We start from the raw sequence: 19,169 nt of genomic DNA on the forward strand, positions 1-19,169 counted from the left end.
CCTTTGGACTACTTCAGTAGCTAGTCTTACAGGAAAAGAATATATATGCCTGAGAAAATCTGCCAGCAGAGTGAAGGAACTGTCTTCAAAGCATTTATCAGTGTATTCATAATTATCTCTGGAAAGAATGCTTGGGTTTTGTAATTTTATCGGATCCCAAAGTCTCAGAACCCTCAGGTTTGCTATATAGCTACTTAAGGGAAGCTAGCAAGTGCTATTTATTTACTAAAGGAAAATTAAAGTGCACTGAAGCAAGTGTTTTGGGGCAAAAGTTACCTAAGATTGACGTGGACTCTGCAAAAAAGGTTCAAACAGAAGAAGACGGAAGCTGGTCAAACACTGAGCACTGCATCTATCTATAATCAAGGACACTGACGCTGCTGGAGAATGGAGAATAAGCTAAATGAACCTCACTCAGGCTATTAACCTCTTGGAGTAGCCTCCTCTCCCTGATTGGAACATCAAATTTACTTTCCAAAATTGATTCAGGGTTTTTTTTTATGTATATAGTTATTTTGTCCATTTTGTGTGGAGAATGGAAATTACCTGGACTATTTTGTATTTTCTTTCCTTTTAAAGAAAAACAATTTTATTGAGGTGTAATTGATGTACAATAAATAAATCACATGTGCAAAAGTGTACAATTTGATGAATTTTGACATTTGGATACACCCATGGACCCATCACAATGTTTCATAGTGTCTTACCACTAGGTTGGGCTTAGGTATGGCAGTACAAGTACTAAGGAACTTAGGGAAAGACTAGCTTTCTGTCTGAAAAAATTTTAAGCACCCTCCCAAACCCCAAGTATAAAAAAATATTAAAAATCCAGAAAAGTTGGTCAAGGAAAGTAAAAGTCACCCAGAAGCTCATCCAGAGACTACCATGGTGAACACCTCTGTGAACAGCCTTTTAGCTACAGTTTTACACAGATAAGGTCATACACACATAAGCTTGCTGTGACTGCACTTTGCCACTCAATAGTATGTCACAAGACAATAAACATAAATTACATGATCAGTTCAATGATTGCATTTTTAATGATTTGTGCATTTTTCCTGATTTTTCCTCTCATGCTGAGGCTAACCCTGTGTGCTTATGTAAATACTAACTTAGGACAAATTCTTAGAACCTGGGTCAAAGTGTACGTACATTTAAAACTCTGAGGATATTGTCAGTCCTCCAACAGTAAATCAGAAGGCCCATTTCTCCATTTGCTTATTTGCTTGTTAATACTGGATCCCATCAAATCTTTTTTTTTTGGTCGCACTGCACAGCTTGCGGGATCTTAGTTCCCCCACCGGGGATTGAACTGGGCCCTCGGCAGTGAAAGCACAGAGTCCTAACCACTGGACAGCAAGGGAATTCCCAAGATCCCATTAAATCTTTTCCATCTGCTAACTTTTGGTAATGAAGGCGTCGCCTAAGGCAATCTATGGTCTTTCAGGTGGGTGCTCCTGGATGGGAGTCTTTTGTCTCCGGTCCCTGCCATGTTGCTGGGCATGCAGTGCCCTGTGCTGAAGGCAGAAGGCATTTCTGTTCCCTTTCTGTGCTCTTCTGTAGTTAATTCAGATCACTGGAGCCAGTGCCTCAGCCACTTAATAAAAGTGTGTTAAATGTGGAGCTGATTCACTTTGTTATACAGCAGAAACTAACACACCATTGTAAAGCAATTATACTCCAGTAAAGGTGTTAAAAAAAAGTGTATTAAGTTTCCCCACAATAGATGCTGTAGAAGGGATTATTACTGTTGTAGTTTGTTCTCGGTGACTGTACCCAACAGGATTTCTATCCAAAATAAAACCAGTGCAATTGAATAAGGAAAAGGAGGCCTTCTGTTTAAATGTGTGACTGTCAAAGAAAAGAATTTTGAAAAGAAAATGGAAATGAGGGGTCCTTAAGGCAAAAAAACAAAGAGAGCAGAATTTTTCTTGCTCTTTTGAAAAATAAAGGACTCTTATTTTCGAGGAAATATGGTGATAAAAGGCATGACTATTCATATTCTTCCAAAATCGCAGCTCTCTGCTCTGAGGAATGATGGATTTTAATTCCAGGTACACAGTGGCCCTTGACAATGATTTCCATTTCTGTATTGGCACTAGCCCTCTGGAAAAATGTGTCAATTGTTTTAGGGATTAGTTTCTGAGTTCCCGATGCAATAACTTTTGTCTGAAATTCTCTGGCTTCCCATAGTTTCCTGCTGCAACTTTAATAACTTTCAGAGTAGTTGCCAAACATGATTTTATAACCAGGGAAGTTGGGACTGAAAAAGGGCAAGCTTAGACCTAGGCTCAGATTTATGTAAGAGACAGCAAAGCCCTGTGAAAAAAACCCAAGCTCTCTTTTCTCTCTGCCTCCATTTTCTTTGTTGACATCCCAGTGGTCATGAAACGTGCTCATTAGGGTAGGGTCCTGTTTTCCTCTTTGGCTGGTGGCAACTCTACTTCTGCTTGCAAAGGGGAAGGTTATGTTCTAACCTAGAGCCTCCTAGAGACAAAAGCGCAGCTGTATCCATGTGCTGGGGATTTGTGGCCATCTCAGCATTGGTGCTTCAGTCAATCAATATGACAGTGAGGGGAGGCCATCTGGGCTTTGGGAAGCCAAAAGCACAGTATGGATGGCCTGTCACCATCCATTATCTTCCAGTTGTCTCTCTGGAGCTCTCCACTTCCAGTTCTGGCTCTGTCCACCATTTGCCTGATGACTTTGAACAAGGTAGTTTACTCTGAATGCCTGAAAGTTGGGATGTTTTCTGATCAAATTGTATTCTCAACCAGAGAAAGTGGCTCCAACTTTGTGTGAGTTTGCTGAGAAAAAAACTGACTACACGTTTTTGCTGAGTGGTTACATCATAATGAATAAATCAGCGTCCACTGAAAAAGGCAGGAGGATTGGTCTGTGAATATCAAGGTCCATTTCTGATCTGGAGGCTGGAAGTAATATATTCAAAGGCCACCAAGTTGGGAGCTGAGTCCCAGATTCTGGTCCTGGATTTGCATGGGGTAAGGTAAGTATGGGACCTCCTTGGGTTATAGTTTCTTTATTAGCAAAATGCAGCTGTTGAATTAAAAGTTCTCCAAGGTGTCATACTGATCTTATGCCTATACTTTTCTAGCAAATTGCCTGAATTCTAGTGACAAAACACTTTACCAAAACCCTGAAAGCTTCAGTGGACCAATAATATTCTATAGAAGGTGGAAGAAGAATGATTAGGCAAAGAACCACAGACTTATTTCTCCAAAGAGACTCAGTTCCACCCCCTCAGAGAAATGGTGAGAGCTGCTCAGGGTCACACATTGGTTACCTACAGACCTAAGATTAAAATCAAATATATTATTTCTCCACAACTGCAAGAACAGGAGACAATGCGACCGATGGATCAGTCTGTATATTCAGTCACATTTCATATCACTAGAATCACAGAGATAAAGAAGGATATGTTGACATAGCATTGCTAGAGGAAATCACCAGTCTGGGTTTTGAGGATAGACAGGTCAGACAGTGAAATACATTGTCAGAAAATGCACACACAAAACAAAACAAAAAATCATAAGAAGATCTGACGTGAAAACAAAAAGAATCTCTCTAAGGTTCCCACTGCTCCATACCAGGTTAGTCTCTACACGTTTAAAGGAAACTGGCACTTCTGATATGAGGCAAGCTGCTGATGAGATTGAAGGGTTGGCAGCGTGTCTCAAAAGGACGAAGGCACCAAGTTATTGTAAGTCCAGAATGCAGGGTCACTTTTTGACAGCACTTGAGGGCCATGGATGTCAGTTGACAAAACAGAGGAATGTGTATTACTTCCCTGCTATGTGATATTCCAATAGGCATGATGTTGACGTAGGGCTGGCTTACAAAAGTGAGCCCTCAAACACACATGCCAGTCAATGAAATGCCTTTCTGAGATGGTTTTAGCTGCTACAGTATCAGGACGCCTACATTCAGTTCTCAGCTCCACCGTCTACTAAGTGACCTTAGGCAAATGATGTAATTTCTCTGATCTCCTGTTTCCTTATTTTTAAGGTGGAAGTCATAATGATTAGCTTGCTGGATTGCTGTGTGGATTTGTGATAAGGATATACACAAAGGAATACCCTTATTGGGGCCTCAATAAGCAGGAGCTCTTCTTACAGAAGACCAGAGTTTTTTTCTTGGAAGGGCACTGGTCCATGAAATTATCTGCATCTCAATTCATTTACAAGATTCAAGTGGGAGAGGAATGTAAGTAAAAGAAGGTAAGAAAGGCAAGAGCAATTTATGAATAGCAGCCACCTTTTGTTTAAATCAGGAAAAATTTTTAGTTAAAAGAAATTATGTTGAAACACTCCTACAACAAAATATATTAGCATTGGACTATGACAGCAGATCAACCTTCTGCCCAGAACTCTCTAAAGGCCCCCATCTCACTTTGGAGTAAAATCCTCTTATTTATTTTTGCATCTTTCTGTAGCATGTGAAAAGAAGCCTTGTGTCTAGATCTTGGTTTGAATTTGTTGAACTGAATTCCACTTCTCAGGTATTTACTGGTGCATCATTGCACACTAGATAACGTATTAAATGCTCTGGGGATCCTTAGAGTTTAGGATTTAGCTGTGTACTCAAGGAGCTTACAGACTAGTGAGAAAGAGTAAAAGTATGTACCGAATTTTAGAGTGAATGGCAGTATAGAGGAGCTGAGTGAGTGGAATAAGCACTACATACTATTGAATCATAGAGGGCAAAATGATGTCTCACGTCCAGTGATCAGGAGAGGTGTAACTTGAGGACGGGTTATGAGGAAGGGGCAGGTGTTTGGGAAAAGGGCAATGCAGGAAGAGGGGCTGGTATGAGCACATGAGCAGAGCCCATAAAGACTGTGTATTCAGAAAACAGGGTGGTCCTGTCTGGTGGGAGTCAATGTTTTTCAGTTTTATAGGAAGGAGGTCCTCTGTGTCTTGCCATGCTCCCCGACTCCCCGCCCCCCCAACTCCACCTGCTTAAAGCCAGGGTGATGGATCATTCATCATTGTGTCTCCAGTGCCTGATAAGTTGTAGACACTCGACAAATATTTGTTGAACAAGAGAACAAATGCATGAACAGATTTCTGTTAAATCAGACAAGATTCTGACGTTCTGGGCCAAAATTTTATGGCAGTGGAGTTGAGTTAATCTGAAAGTTCAAGTCAATTCATTATTGTTCGCTGTCATCCATTCAAGTGATAATGATGCCTTCCCTGTTAGGAGGAACCTAGGGACTGGGGAGTTTGCGGGGGTTGAAGAAAGTTTTGGGATTGATTCATTGTATAGCTCTTGACTCCCCATTTGCCCACAGGCTCCATCTTCAAAGGGGCAGGGCCATGGGAAACCATCAAACTAGCTCCTGTCCAAGGACTTAGAACCCAAATAAGGAATCAGAGAGTTATAGTAATTGAGACATGGAGGGGACCTGAGTGCTCAACTAGGAGAGGTCCCACCTCATGCGTGATCATTCTCTACAACACAGGTCAGCCTTGAACCCAGCAATATGAATATTTTTTAAATAGATCTTTATTGGAGTATAATTGCTTCAAAATACCATGTTAGTTTCCGTTGCACAACAAAGCGAATCAGTCATATGCATACACATTTCCCCATATTTCCCTCCCATCCTCCCTAACCCACCCCTCTGGTCATTGCAAAGCACCTAGCCAATCTCCCTATGCTACGCTGCTGCTTCCCACCAGCCAACTATTTTACATTCGGTAGTGTATATATGTTGATGCTACTCTCACTTCACCTCAGCTTCGCCCTCCCACCCCATGTCATCAAGTCCATTCTCTATGTCTACGCCTTTATTCCTGCCCTGCAACTAAGTTCATCAGTACCATTTTTTTTTAAGATTCAATATACATATGTTAACATACAGTATTTGTTTTCCTCTTTCTGACTTACTTCACTCTGTATGACAGGCTCTGGGTGCATCCGCCTCACTACAAATAACTCAATTTCGTTTCTTTTTATGGCTGAGTAATATTCCATTGTATCTATGTGCCACATCTTCTTTATACATTCATCTGTCGATGGACATTTAGGTTGGTTCCATGTCCTGGCTATTGTAAATAGTGCTGCAATGAACATTGTGGTAACATGTCTCTTGATGAATTATGGTTTTCTCAGGGTATATGACCAGTAGTGGGATTTCTGGGTCATATGGTAGTTCTATTTTTAGTTTTTTAAGGAACCTCCATACTATTTTCCATAGTGGTTGTATCAATTTACATTCCCACCAACACTGTAGGGGGGTTCTCTTTTCACCACACCCTTTCCAGCATTTACTGTTTCTAGCTTTTTTGATAATGGCCATTCTGAACAGCGTGAGATGATACCTCACTGTAGTCTTTTAAATAAATAAATTTATTTATTTATTTATTTATTTATTTGGGGGTGTGTTGGGTCTTCGTTTCTGTGCGAGGGCTTTCTCTAGTTGTGGTGAGCGGCGGCCACTCTTCATCGTGGTGTGCATGCCTCTCACTGTTGTGGCCTCTCCTGTTGTGGAGCACAGGCTCCGGATGTGCAGGCTCAGTGGCCATGGCTCATGGGCCTAGCCACTCTGCGGCATGTGGGATCTTCCTGGATTGAGGTACGAACCCGTGTCCCCTACATTGGCAGGCGGACTCTCAACCACTGTGCCGCCAGGGAACCCCTCTCTAGGTGTTTTAAATGTAGGGTTAGATTGTTTATTTGAGATTTTTCTTGTTTCCTGAGGTGAGATTGAATCGCTATAAATTTCCCTCCTAGAACTGCTTTTGCTGCATCCCATAGGTTTTGGGTCATTGTGTTTTCATTGTCATTTGTTTCTAGGTATTTTTAAATTATTTCTTTGATTTCTTCAGTGATCTCTTGGTTATTTAGTAGCGCACTGTTTAGCCTCCATGTATTTGTGTTTTTTACGGTTTTTTTCCTGTAATTGATTTCCAATCTCATAGCTTTGTGGTCAGAAAATATGCTTGATACGATTTCAATTTACTTAAATTTTCTGAGGCTTGATTCATGATCCAAGATGTGATCTATCCTGGAGAATGTTCCATGTGCACTTGAGAAGAAAGTGTATTCTGCCACTTTTGGGTGGAATGTTCTATAAATATCAGTTAGATCTATCTGGTCTATTGTGTCATTTAAAGCTTGTGCTTCCTCATTTATTTTCTGTTTAGATGATCTGTCCATTGGTGTAAGTGGGATGTTAAAGTCCCCTACTATTATTGTGTTACTGTCGATTTCTCCTTTCATGGTTGTCAGCATTTGCTTTATGTATTGAGGTGCTCCATGTTGGGTGCGTAAACATTTATAATTGTTATATCTTCTTCTTGGATGATCCTTTGATCATTATGTAGTGTCCCTCCTTATCTCTTGTAACAGTCTTTATTTTAGTCTATTTTATCTGATATGACTATTGCTACTTCCGCTTTCTTTTGATTTCCATTTGTATGGAATATCTTTTTCCATCCCTTCACTTTCAGTCTGTATGTGTCCCTAGTCTGAAGTGGGTCTCTTGTAGACAGCATATATATGGGTCTTGTTTTTTTTTTTTTTTTTACATCTTTATTGGAGTATAATTGCTTTACAACAGTGTGTTAGTTTCTGCTTTATAACAAAGTGAATCAGTTATACATATACATAGGTTCCCATATCTCTTCCCTCTTGCGTCTCCCTCCCTCCCACCCTCCCTATCCCACCCCTCTAGGTGGTCACAAAGCACCGAGCTGATCTCCCTGTGCTATGTGGCTGCTTCCCACTAGCTATCTATTTTACTTTTGGTAGTGTATATATGTCCATGCCACTCTCTCGCTTTGTCACAGCTTACCCTTCCCCCTCCCCATATCCTCAAGTCCATTCTCTTGTATCCATTCAGCCAGTCTGTCTTTTGGTTGTGGCATTTCATCCATTTACATTCAAGGTTATTATCGATATGTATGTTCCTATTACCATTTTCTTAATTGTTTTGGGTTTGTTTTTGTGGGTGTTTTTCTTTTCTTGTATTTCCTGCCCTGAGAAGTTTCTTTAGCATTTGTTGTAAAGCTGATTTGGTGGTGCTGAATTCTCTTAGCTTTTGCTTGTTTGAAAAGCTTTTGACTTCTCCACCAAATCTGAATGAGGTCCTTGCTGGGTAGAGTAATCTTGGTTGTAGGTTTTTCTCTTTCATCACTTTAAGTATATCCTGCCACTCCCTTCTGGCCTGCAGCCTTTCTGCTGAAAAATCAGCTGATAACCTTATGGGGATTCCTTTGTATGTTACTTTTTGTTTTTCCCTTGCTGCTTTTAATATTTTTTCTTTGAATTTAATTTTTGTTAGTTTGATTAATGTGTCTTGGTGTGTTTTTCCTACGTTTGATCCTGTATGGGACTCTCTGCGTTTCCTGGACTTCGGTGACTATTTCCTTTCCCATGTTAGGGAATTTTTTGACTATAAACTCTTCAAATATTTTCTCAGACTCTTTCTTTTTTTCTTCTTCTTCTGGGATCCTTATAATTTGAATGTTGGTGCATTTAGTGTTGTCCCAGAGGTCTCTGAGATTGTCTTCAATTCTTTTCATTCTTTTTGCTTTATTCTGCTCCTCGGCAGTTATTTCCACCATTTTGTCTTACAGCTCACTTATTCGTTCTTCTGCCTCAGTTAGTCTGCTGTTGATTCCTTCTAGTGTATTTTTCATTTCAGTTATTGTGCTGTTCATCTCTGTTTGTTTGTTCTTTAGTTCTTCTAGATCTTTGTTAAACATTTCTTGTATTTTCTCAATCTGTGCTTCCATTCTATTTCTGAGATTCTGGATCATGTTTACTATCATTACTCTGAATTCTTTTTCAGGTAGATTGCCTATTTCCTCTTCATTTATTTGGTCTTGTAGGTTTTTACCTTGCTCCTTCATCTGTGACATAGTTTTTTGACATCTCATTTCTTTCTTTCTTTTTTTTTTTTTAAATGAGTGGGATTTTGTTCCTGTTTTACTGGTTGTTTGGCCTAAGGCTTCCAACACTGGAGTTTGTAGGCTATTGGGTAGAGAGAGCTGGGTCTTGGTGCTGAGATGAGGACCTCTGTGAGACCTCACTCTAATGAATATTCCCTCGGGTCTGAGATTCTCTGTTAGTCCAGTGGTTCAGACTCGGAGCTTCCACCACAGGAGCTTCTGCCTGACCCTGGGCTCGTGAACCAAGATCCCGCAAGCCACATGGCGTGGCAAAAAAAAAAAAAAAAGAACAATAACAAAGTAAAAAATAAAATTAGACTAGGAAAATTACAGATATGTTAGAAAGAATGTAAAAATAAAAATATAGATGAATCAACAGCCAGAAGGTACATTAGTACCACAATAGTAAAAAAGAGGAGGAGGGAAAAAAAAAAGTGAGGGGGAATGCCTTGGCTGTGGAGGGCGGGGCCTAAGCAAGGGTGAGGTTTGGGCAGTGGGTGGGGTCAATGCTCAGGACCCACAGGGCTGGAAAAGGCCCTGGGAGCTGTGGGGGGTGGAGCTTAGGCTCAAGGAACAGAAGGGGCCCATGTGTGCCCCCCAACCCTCGTCTCAGAGGGCAGGGGACCTGACCTGGGATCCCAGCAGGCTTCCTGGGCTTGAGTGGGTGGGGCAAATGCCCTCCTCTTCTCTCCTGCTCCTCAGATCTGGGGTCTGGGAGGGCCCTTCCTGCCTGCCTCTCCTGTTCTCCCCTCGGCCTCCTTCCTATGCCCGCAAAGACCCACGTGGCCTGGAGGGGGGTTTGTAGGGCAGGGTACTGGCCTGGGAGCTCAGCAGGATCCCAGGGCCCCAGTGGGCCAGGCGATCGCCCTCCGCTCCTCTCCCGCTCTTCCTGGAGAGTCCCTCCCGCCTGCCTCTCCTGATCTCTCCGGCCTCAGGGGCGCAGATCCTGTCTGGCCTCCACTTCTCCTCCCCCCTCAGTCCCCCTACATCCTACTGGTTCACTCTGAGGTTCCTCCCATCTCCTTGGGTGTCAGGGTTCCTGACCAGCGGCCGCAAGTGCCCTAGTTGTGGGGAGACGCTAACTCCACATATTCCCACACTGCCATCTTTAGCAATATGAATATTAACAAGAGCAACAATTCCAGTGATAATAATAACAGCACTAATAATGTGATCAACAGCAACAGTTAACATTGATGACCTACTGTATGCTCTGTTCTTCCTGTTGAATTTTAAACCCAGCATCATGTGACTCCATAGTCCCTATGAACACCCCCTTAAACTGTCTCTTTTAAGCTTCTTGAGGTTAGAAACCATGTCCTCCTGAGCCTTTGTTTCAACTTCTGGCCCTGGTGAACACGGTTGCGGATCTGAAGCTAAAAGATGTGGTCACTCTCACGTCTGTAGTGGCTACAATGGACAAGTCATTCAGGTGGCGACTAACCCCACGCTGAGATAGCCAAGCTCATGGGTTAAGTTGAGGATGATGGAAACCACACAAATTAGACAGCCAGCAACGTCTTTTTCACATGGAGCTCAGTCATATGATTATTATTATTACCAAGCATAACACTGTCAAGACTCAGGCCTCATAGCTGACATTACTCCACATGTCCCTTTGCTAAGACTCTCTCTTGACAAGAGGCTGGACGTGGGTGTGAAGATTCATTAGAAATAAGGAACTGAGCCTGTGGGAGCTTGTCTAGATCAATTTAAAAAAAAAAGTTAATTGCACTTCGCTCCCTAATCGTATCCTAAAGGAAAAAAACACACATAACTTTCAAGGTTTTTAAAAATAGACCTTGTAGTAATTCTGCAGCAAATATAAACCATTCAGCACTACTTTTTATTGTTTCCATTAAATCAGCCTGCTTTTAAAGCATTTTTATGGGGGAGAGCAGGAGTAAAAAATGCCAGATCAATGTAAATTTTACTGTAGAGTCCTTTGTTGCTAGTTAATTTTCTGCAATAATAATAACACTTGGCATGTGGTGTGGGGTCTTTTACCCAAGTAGCCCTGGCTTTGTTATTCCTTGTCCTTCAAAATTTCCCAGAAGTTAGATGCATGTGTCCTGGAGAGGACTGGATCTGGATGGAAACTAGGTTTCAGGTTGATTCAGGATGTGGTTCCCACGAGCCTGTGGTGGAAAAGAGTTGCCCTGAGGCTGAGGGTGGCCTCTGGCTCTGCTGGAGGGGAGCTGTGGGAGCAGAGAGGTGCTGAGACAAGGTTGGGCTCCCTGGGGCCACAGTGGACTCTACTGCGACCTTAGCACTGGCAGCTGGAAAGCAGTTTTGATTTCTATCAGAGATACTATATGGGTGACAGGCATCCAGAAGGTGGCCCAGCTTTCCTGAAGTGGGGGCCAAGAAAATGTTCCCAAACTGTGTTTCCCCTAATTCTTCTGTCATGCTTTTGAGCAAAGAAAAAAACGGAATGGTTCTGGGCTCTTTTTCCTGGCCCCTCTTTAGCGTCTTCTAATTTTACCTCCTCCCTCCCTCCCTCCTCCCTTCCTTCTTTCCCTCCTTCCTTCCTTCCCTCCCTCCTTCCTTCCTTCTTTCCTTCCTTCCCTCCTTTCTTCCTTCCCTCCTTCCTTCCTTCCTTTCCTCCCTCCTTTCTTCCTTCCTTCCTTCCTTTCCTCCTTCCTTCCTTCCTTCCCTCCTTCCTTCCTTTCCTCCTTCCTTCCTTCCTTCCCTCCTTCCTTCCTTCCCTCCTTCCTTCCCTCCCTCCTTCCTTCCTTCCCTCCTTCCTTCCTTCCCTCCTTCCCTCCTTCCTTCCCTCCTTCCTTCCCTCCTTCCTTCCTTCCCTCCTTCCTTCCTTCCTTCCTTCCTTCCTTCCTTCCCTCCTTCCTTCCTTCCTCCTTCACTCCCTCCCTTCCCTTTTTCTTTCCTTCCTTCAGGAGAAATATATTAATTAAGAGTGGAAACTTTGGAGGCAGACTTCCAGTTTTATAATCTCAATTCTGCCTCTTACTGGCTGTGACCTCTGGCCAGCTACCTACCTAACCTCTCTGTGCCCAGTTCCATCATTAAGAAGTGAGGATAATAATAGAGCCTTATAGGGGTGTGGTGAAGACCATGTGGGTTAAGAGATGTACAGTACTTAGCTGACACTCAGTAAGCATTAGCTAATACTGTTATTATTATGTTAGTGTTTCTTTTCTCTCCTATACCCACTACAGCTGATAACCTTACAAGGAATGACTTTACAAGAAGGTGAAACAGGAGACTGACCATGTGTGACAGGATTTCAGGGATTTGGGGAGAGCCTCCCACCCCAGAACACCAAAACTTTTAGGATTCCTTCCAGTCTCCCATGTGGAGCTGAAGAGACAAATGCACAAATGCAGATACCCCAGGGAACATTGTGCCAGGCACTCGATATACATTTCATTTATTTGTGTGTGTGTGTTTATTCATTCCAGAAAGGATTTAAGGCAGCTATTTTACTTTATCTCATTTAATTTTCACAATAGATGCATGAAACAGATATTGTCATCCCTATTTTATAAGAGAGAAAATTGAGGCTCAGAGAACTTATAAACTTGCCCATGTAGTAAATGGTAAGAGGCAATATGAACCAAAGACGATTTATCTTCAAAAGTGTTGCACTTTCTACTATATTGCACATGTGTGTAAATTTATGTTAAATGTAAATAGCTAGTTTTATAGAAGAGCTTTTTAGTGGGTTGGGGGTGGCTAGTATTTGAAGAATAGCAGTGCTCAGAAAAGGCATTCTCCAAGAAATATTTTGGCTTCTCCCAGTGCTGCCCCAGGCTGTCTTATTCCTTCTCTCCTCTAGTTCCACATTGTCATAACCAGGCTGGAATACATGGGTTTGTGGGAGGGAGGCAGATATCCACCCTGGTCCCTGGCTGAGAGTTTTTTCCTACATTCTATATAGCAGGCCACGAAGAGGAGACTGAGAGTTGACCTCTGCAGACCTCGCCCCTAAACCACTGGGGGTGGGGTGGAGGGGAGTAGACTGATTATAGCCACAGTTTATAAGAAAAAATGTTAGTAGAAGAAATGTTCTTAAATGACCTCCTGGTGACCAATTTGCTTGCTGGATTAGCACAATCTCTACATTCTATTTTCAGTGGAACACCCTTGCTCTGAATGTTCAAGGTTACTCTGTAGTACTCCTATACTTTCCACCCCTATCACTTGAGCTACTTTAGCTATTCCCAATTCTGTTTATGCCAATTGTACTCATTTAGTTGATACAACATGAGCAAGAAAAATTGGAATTACTTTGTGAAGACTAGTAGAGGTAAGTCACTAAAAATAATTGTTGTTTAACTAGATGTGAATGGGGCAACAGAAAAGATCGAGGGAAAAAAACCTTAAGAATCCTAAAACCTTCAGATTGGTTCACGAGTGTTCTAAAATTATTTCCATCTTAGAGAAATTGAAACAAAATCGTGGCTGTGGTGTCATGGTGTCATGAATGTGAATTACATGGAAAGACAGTGCAAAACTCCCAATCAACAGGGCCACACTGGAAGCAAAGGCCTTGGCCCTACAGCAAGAGGCTGGTGAATTAGCATATGCTTAGAAATTGCAAATTAAAATAAAATGTTTAAGGGTGTAAGTTGATTCTCAAGCAACTATTGGTTTTAAGCTTATTGTCCAAGAACATTTCTTTGCTCTAGTTTGTATTTAAAAATACCTAGAGGGCTTCCCTGGTGGCTCAGTGGTTAAGAATCCGCCTGACAATGCAGGGGACATGGGTTCGAGCCCTGGTCTGGAAAGATCCCACATGCCGCGGAGCAACTAAGCCTGTGCGCCACAACTACTGAGCCTGTGCTCTAGAGCCTGTGAGCCACAACTACTGAAGCCTGCACGCCTAGAGCCTGTGCTCTGCAACAAGAGAAGCCACCGCAGTGAGAAGCCCACACGCTGCAACAAGTAGCCCCCGCTCACCACAACTAGAGAAAGCCCGCGTGCAGCAACAAAGACCCAATGCAGCTAAAATAAATAAATAAATAAAATTAAAAAAAAATACACAGAGGATTCACTAGTGGTTTTCTTTTTTTTTAAAGGAGGGAGCATTGATTACTTAGGCAAAAAATCAAGTGAGAGAAAACTTCTTCAAGTCAGAAGTAGTGAGCCTGAGAGTCCTGAGGCCCCCTTCCATTTCTCTGAATTTTGGATTAGGTCCCATGCCAGTCACTATCTCCTCCAGCATCCCATAAGCCTCCCCCACTGGGGGCTGTGTGGAGGGACCAGCTGGATTCTGGGCCGGGGAAGTGAGAAGGGAGAGGGTTTGGTTGGTACCAGCATTCCAGGAATCATTTAAAATTAAGGAAGAGAGCCCAGGAGGGGATCCCAGCAGGGTTCCCCATTCCACAGACTTATCAGACAGTCTCTCTGTCAGGGTGGGTGGTGGATTTTCTCTGAGTAGAGGCTCAGGTGATCATTTTGCCCATGGAACTTTTTCTGTATGGAGATTTGGGCACATCACCCACCAGCAGCCAGTGCGAGTCTGGAACCTGTTTTCTTACCTTTCTCTTCCTTCCAATAAAATTTTAGCACCATCTGTTCTTTGCAAATACAATCATTTCTTTCAAGCCAACTCAATGCAGTTAGTTCTTTTGTTTTTGTTTTTTTAAAATACATCCTCCCCAGAGCCAGATAAAGAAAATAAAGAAAACATTGAAACCTGAAATGTGGCCATTTTCTGGAGGATCCCTCCTTTGGCCCAGTCTGCCTCCAGCTTGAACCCTGAGTCCTGAGTGGGGCAGGGGTTGGAGCTTTAAACCTGTGTCCCTGCCTCAAGGCCCAGGAATTGAGCCCAGGCAAGTTGTCCTCCTTGCCTGTGCTCAAATGAGAGCGTCTCCCACCTCGCTCCCTAGAGAACCAGCCTAAATGCCATTTAACGCATTAATGTATTGATTCATTCAGTGTGAACTCAAGCCTCTGTGCCAAGAAAAATGCTGGTGCCCAAGCCCAGAGGAGGCTCCATTTCAGTCATAAATCTCTGGCCAGGTCAGGCCACTGTGCTGAAACCGTATACGGTAGAGTAGACCTGGCCATAAACTGTGGCCCTGTAAGCAAATTCTGGGGCTGGGATAGTGGTCAGCTGGAACAGGATGGAGGGCCCTGGCCAGGTGGGGTCAGGAGAGCCCACAGGTGTGTCCCCACTAAAGATGATCCCCCATTTCACACTCTGCTCCTGTATTGCCCCTTTGCTGGGTGGCCATCCAGGGGCATGGAGGCAATTGCCAGAGGCATTGATGGACCATATCCCGAGCCCCCTGGCACAGAGAGGCTCAGTGGCCCTGCTAGAGCCTAAACTGTACTGTGGCATGTATAGTAGATGACATTATTGTGGGGTTGAAAGATGTAAATCTGGCATGAATCTTGGCAACCTTGGAAATCACCATGTTCAACCTTGTCACGTGGCAGAGAAGGACTGAGGCCTGAACTATCCTCCTCTACTCTGTAGACACAGGAGGGTTCTATTCTATACATTGTGTCTGGAATAATTTCTTTAAAACTCAAGCATGACCATGCTCTCCATTGCCCTCAAGACTGGCCTCTGGTTCCCCGTATATGGCAGGGCTCTTTCCTGCCCCTGTGTGTGTGCTCAGGGGGTTCCCTGTACCCAGCATCCCTTTTCTATGTTTTCTCTACTGGGCTGTTCTTCATTGATTATGGAATCCATCTTCCAGGTTGGACCGAATGACTGGTACAGGGGAGCAAGGGCAAGATGTGCCTGACTCTCCCTGAGGCATTTGTAGAAAAGCTTCTTGAAGGAAGTGACATTTGTTATTTTTGGCTGGTCTACTCTGGTCCTAGAAGGGATGTTTAGAAATGGTGGTGTTTTGTGTTGAATTGTGTCGCTCCAAAAAGCTATGTTGAAGTCCTAACCCCCAGTGCCTCAGAATGTGACCTTATTTGGAAACAGAGTCTTTAGAAAGGTAATCAATTTCAAATGAGGTCATCAGGGTGGGCCCTAATCCAATATGACCATGTTCTTATAATAAGGGGATTATGATAAGGGGAAATCTGGACACAGAGACAGACACACACACACACGGAGAATGCCACATGAAGATGAAGGCAGAGGTTTGGGGTGATGCATCTACAAGTCAAGGAATTCCAAAGATTGCCAACAAACCACCAGAAACTAGGAGAGGGGTATGGAGCAGGTTCTCCCTCACAGCCCTCAGAAGGAAGCAACCCTGGTGCCACCCTGAGCTTGGACTTCTGGAACTATGAGACAATTAAGGTTTGTTGTTTAAGCCACCCAGTTTGTTATAGTTTGTTCTTTCTTATGGTAGCCCTAGCAAACCAGTATAGGTGGATAGTTCAAAATCATCCCCACCAGAATGTAAGTTGATAACAGCCACTATGGAAAACAATATGGAGGTTCCTCAAAAAACTAAGACTAGGGGCTTCCCTGGTGGCACAGTGATTGAGAGTCCGCCTGCCGATGCAGGGGACGCGGGTTCGTGCCCCGGTCTGGGAAGATCCCACATGCCACAGAGCGGCTAGGCTGGTGAGCCATGGCCGCTGAGCCTGCGCATCCGGAGTCTGTGCTCCGCAATGGGAGAGGCCACAACAGTGAGAGGCCCACGTACCGCAAAACAAAAAAACAAAAAAAACTAAGAATAGAATTACCATATGATCCAGCAATCCCACACCTGGGCATATATCCAGACAAAATTATAATCCAGAAAGATATATGCAACCCTGTGTTCATAGCAGCACTACTGACAATAGTCAAGACATGGAAGCAACTTAAATGTCCATTGACAGATGAATGGATAAAGAAGATGTGATACATATATACAATGGAATATTACTCAGCCATAAAAAAAGAAATAATGCCATTTGCAGCAATACAGATGGACCTAGAGATTATCCTACTAAGTGAAGTAAGTCAGAAAGAGAAAGACAAATACCATATGACATCACTTATATGTGGAATCTAGAGTATGACACAAATGAACCTATCTACGAAACAGAAACAGACTCACGGACATAGAGGACAGACTTGTGGTTGCCAAGGGGGAGGGGGCTGGGGGAGGGATGGAGTGGGAGGTTGGGGTTAGCAGATGTAAGCTATTATATATGGAATGGATAAACAACAAGGTCCTACTGTATAGCACAGGGAACTATACTCAGTATCTTATGATAAACCATAATGGAAAAGAAAAAAAAATCCCCCCCCTGCAAGCAGAGAAACAAACTTTACAATATTTTTACCAATGGTGGATGATGAGTGGCATCATCCCTCTATCTGACGACCCCCGCCATGGACAGGAAGCCCACAGGCTACTGGGAAAAGAGTTCATTTCTCACAGAGAAGCCCCATTTTCCTTGGGGCCAGAAAGAACGCCAGGCACTTTCCTACACACTGACCTCAGGCTCCCAGATGAACAATATCACCTTTGCCTCGGGGAGGCCCCACTTTAGAATGATACTAGAAAGTGCTGGCTAATAACCCAGGAGCCACGGGCCCATTAGATTCGCCTGGGTAATGCTTACACCTTTAAGCCATGCTTGAAGAAATGAATGGAATTTGAGCTTCAGGATTCTACTGTGTTAGCCATGTGGGAGCTCTCTAGAACGTGGCAGATGGAACCACTTGAGGGGCCCTGAGATTGTGCCCATGGTACGTTTATCCAGGAGCCAATTTCTTTTTTTTTTTTTTTTTTTTTCACATAAGGAAGCATTTATTTGAGGTTTAACATGAAATCATACAAATAAAATTTGTATAAACACAAATCCACGTCGAGTTGTAACACAGGTAGCAAAAGACAAAGTAAAAACAAAAACTAATTGGCGGCTATATACAGTTGGACACAGTTGTGTCTTGTACACTAGAAAGTCTTTTACAAAATAATCATCTTAGATCAACAGAAGACCAATCTTCAATGTCGTCCTGCAAGATGGATTACTTTAGCAATCTCTTCCTGTTTTCTCCAACGTCCCCTTTTAGTATGGTTGGTAATTATTTTGGTGATTGCCACCCCCTCGAGATGCCTTGCCGTAAGTGCTCTGTTGGCCACTGTAGTCTGTATATCCCTGTCCATATCCATAGTTCCCATAGTTATACCCAGTATAATCATAGCCGCCATAGCCACTATAGTTTTGATCACCACCATAGGCACTATTGTAATTTCCATATCCTTGATCATAATAGTTATTAAATCCTTGGTTCCAGTTTTGGCCCTGACCTCGGCCACGACCCCTAGTACCACCTCGTCCACCAGCTGCAGCACCTCTTCCTCCTTTTTGTTGTTGCTGTTGCTGCCTATATACCTCTTTGGGTTGTGCAACTTTGATTTCACACTTCCCAGAACCAATTTGATGGTATCTGCTTTCTAACAATTTCTTTACTGGCTCTTCGTCTGTATATGTAATAAAACAAAATCCTCTTCTCTCATTTGTTTTTGTATCCATGGGAAGTTCAATATTTTCAATCTCTCCAAAGGCTCCAAAATATTCTTTAATTTGTTCTTCTGAAGTATCTGGGCTCAATCCACCCACAAAAACCTTTTTAGGGGGTTCCTTCCCTTTTAAAGCTTTGGCTCTTTTAGGGTCTATCAATTTGCCATCCAGCTTGTGTTCTTTCATTTCCAAAACCTTATCAACACTAGCAGCATCTTTGAAAAGCACAAATCCAAATCCTCTTGATCTTCCAGTGACTGGATCTGTTTTAATTGTGCAGTCTACAACTTCCCCAAATCGAGACAAATATTCAGTCAGATCTTTCTTGCTTGTATCCCAGCTCAAGCCTCCAATAAACATTTTACCGTCATCCTGCTGATTCTTGCTCGCGTTGATCTTAGATCCCTCTGCAAATTCCTCTATGTTGCTGTACTCGTTCATGTCTTCCATAGCGGCTGAGTTGTCGGCCGGGAAGCGCTGGCGTGCAATCCGTGTCGCGACAGCAGCGGCGGCAGAACGTTGTATGGAGCTGGATTTAAAATGGCGGCGGAAGAGCCAGGAGCCAATTTCTGGGCTGAACTTTCCACCCCCAGGTCTCACACGACAGGAAAGGGTCAGCTCAAAAGAGTGACCTGGGACTTTGCAAGGATGCGCTAGAAGCAGGGCACTTGCGAAGCAGAGCCAGCAAGACGTGGGCTGGGGTTGGGGGTGGGCAGGAGTCCCTGGGCACAGGTTAAGCTTTCCTCCCCCACCCTCAAGTCATCTTGGACTGTGAATATTTATAATAAGAAAGCCTTGAACACTCGGAATCTTTTGACATTGGCCCTGGCCCTATATACTGGAAAC

At 43.2% G+C, this 19,169-nt stretch overlaps 2 protein-coding genes across 2 annotated transcripts in view; both read right to left on the reverse strand.

Annotated features, from left to right (window-relative positions):
* Window positions 1–19,169, reverse strand: part of ALK (ALK receptor tyrosine kinase) — a 714,184-nt gene that overhangs the window by 186,640 nt on the left and 508,375 nt on the right. The gene's annotated exons all lie outside the window — the stretch shown is intronic.
* LOC132501508 (heterogeneous nuclear ribonucleoprotein D-like) lies at window positions 17,641–18,860 on the reverse strand. Its single transcript, XM_060117110.1, has one exon. The coding sequence runs from the start codon at window positions 18,771–18,773 to the stop codon at window positions 17,868–17,870; it is 906 nt and encodes a 301-aa protein (XP_059973093.1). The 5' UTR covers window positions 18,774–18,860; the 3' UTR covers window positions 17,641–17,867.

Source organism: Mesoplodon densirostris, chromosome 14 (assembly GCF_025265405.1).
Source record: "Mesoplodon densirostris isolate mMesDen1 chromosome 14, mMesDen1 primary haplotype, whole genome shotgun sequence".
Lineage (NCBI taxonomy): Eukaryota > Metazoa > Chordata > Mammalia > Artiodactyla > Ziphiidae > Mesoplodon > Mesoplodon densirostris.

Excerpts from the sequence above, each read along its gene's own strand:
- LOC132501508 (XM_060117110.1), bottom strand. The coding sequence starts at position 18,773 with ATGGAAGACATGAACGAGTACAGCAACATAGAGGAATTTGCAGAGGGA.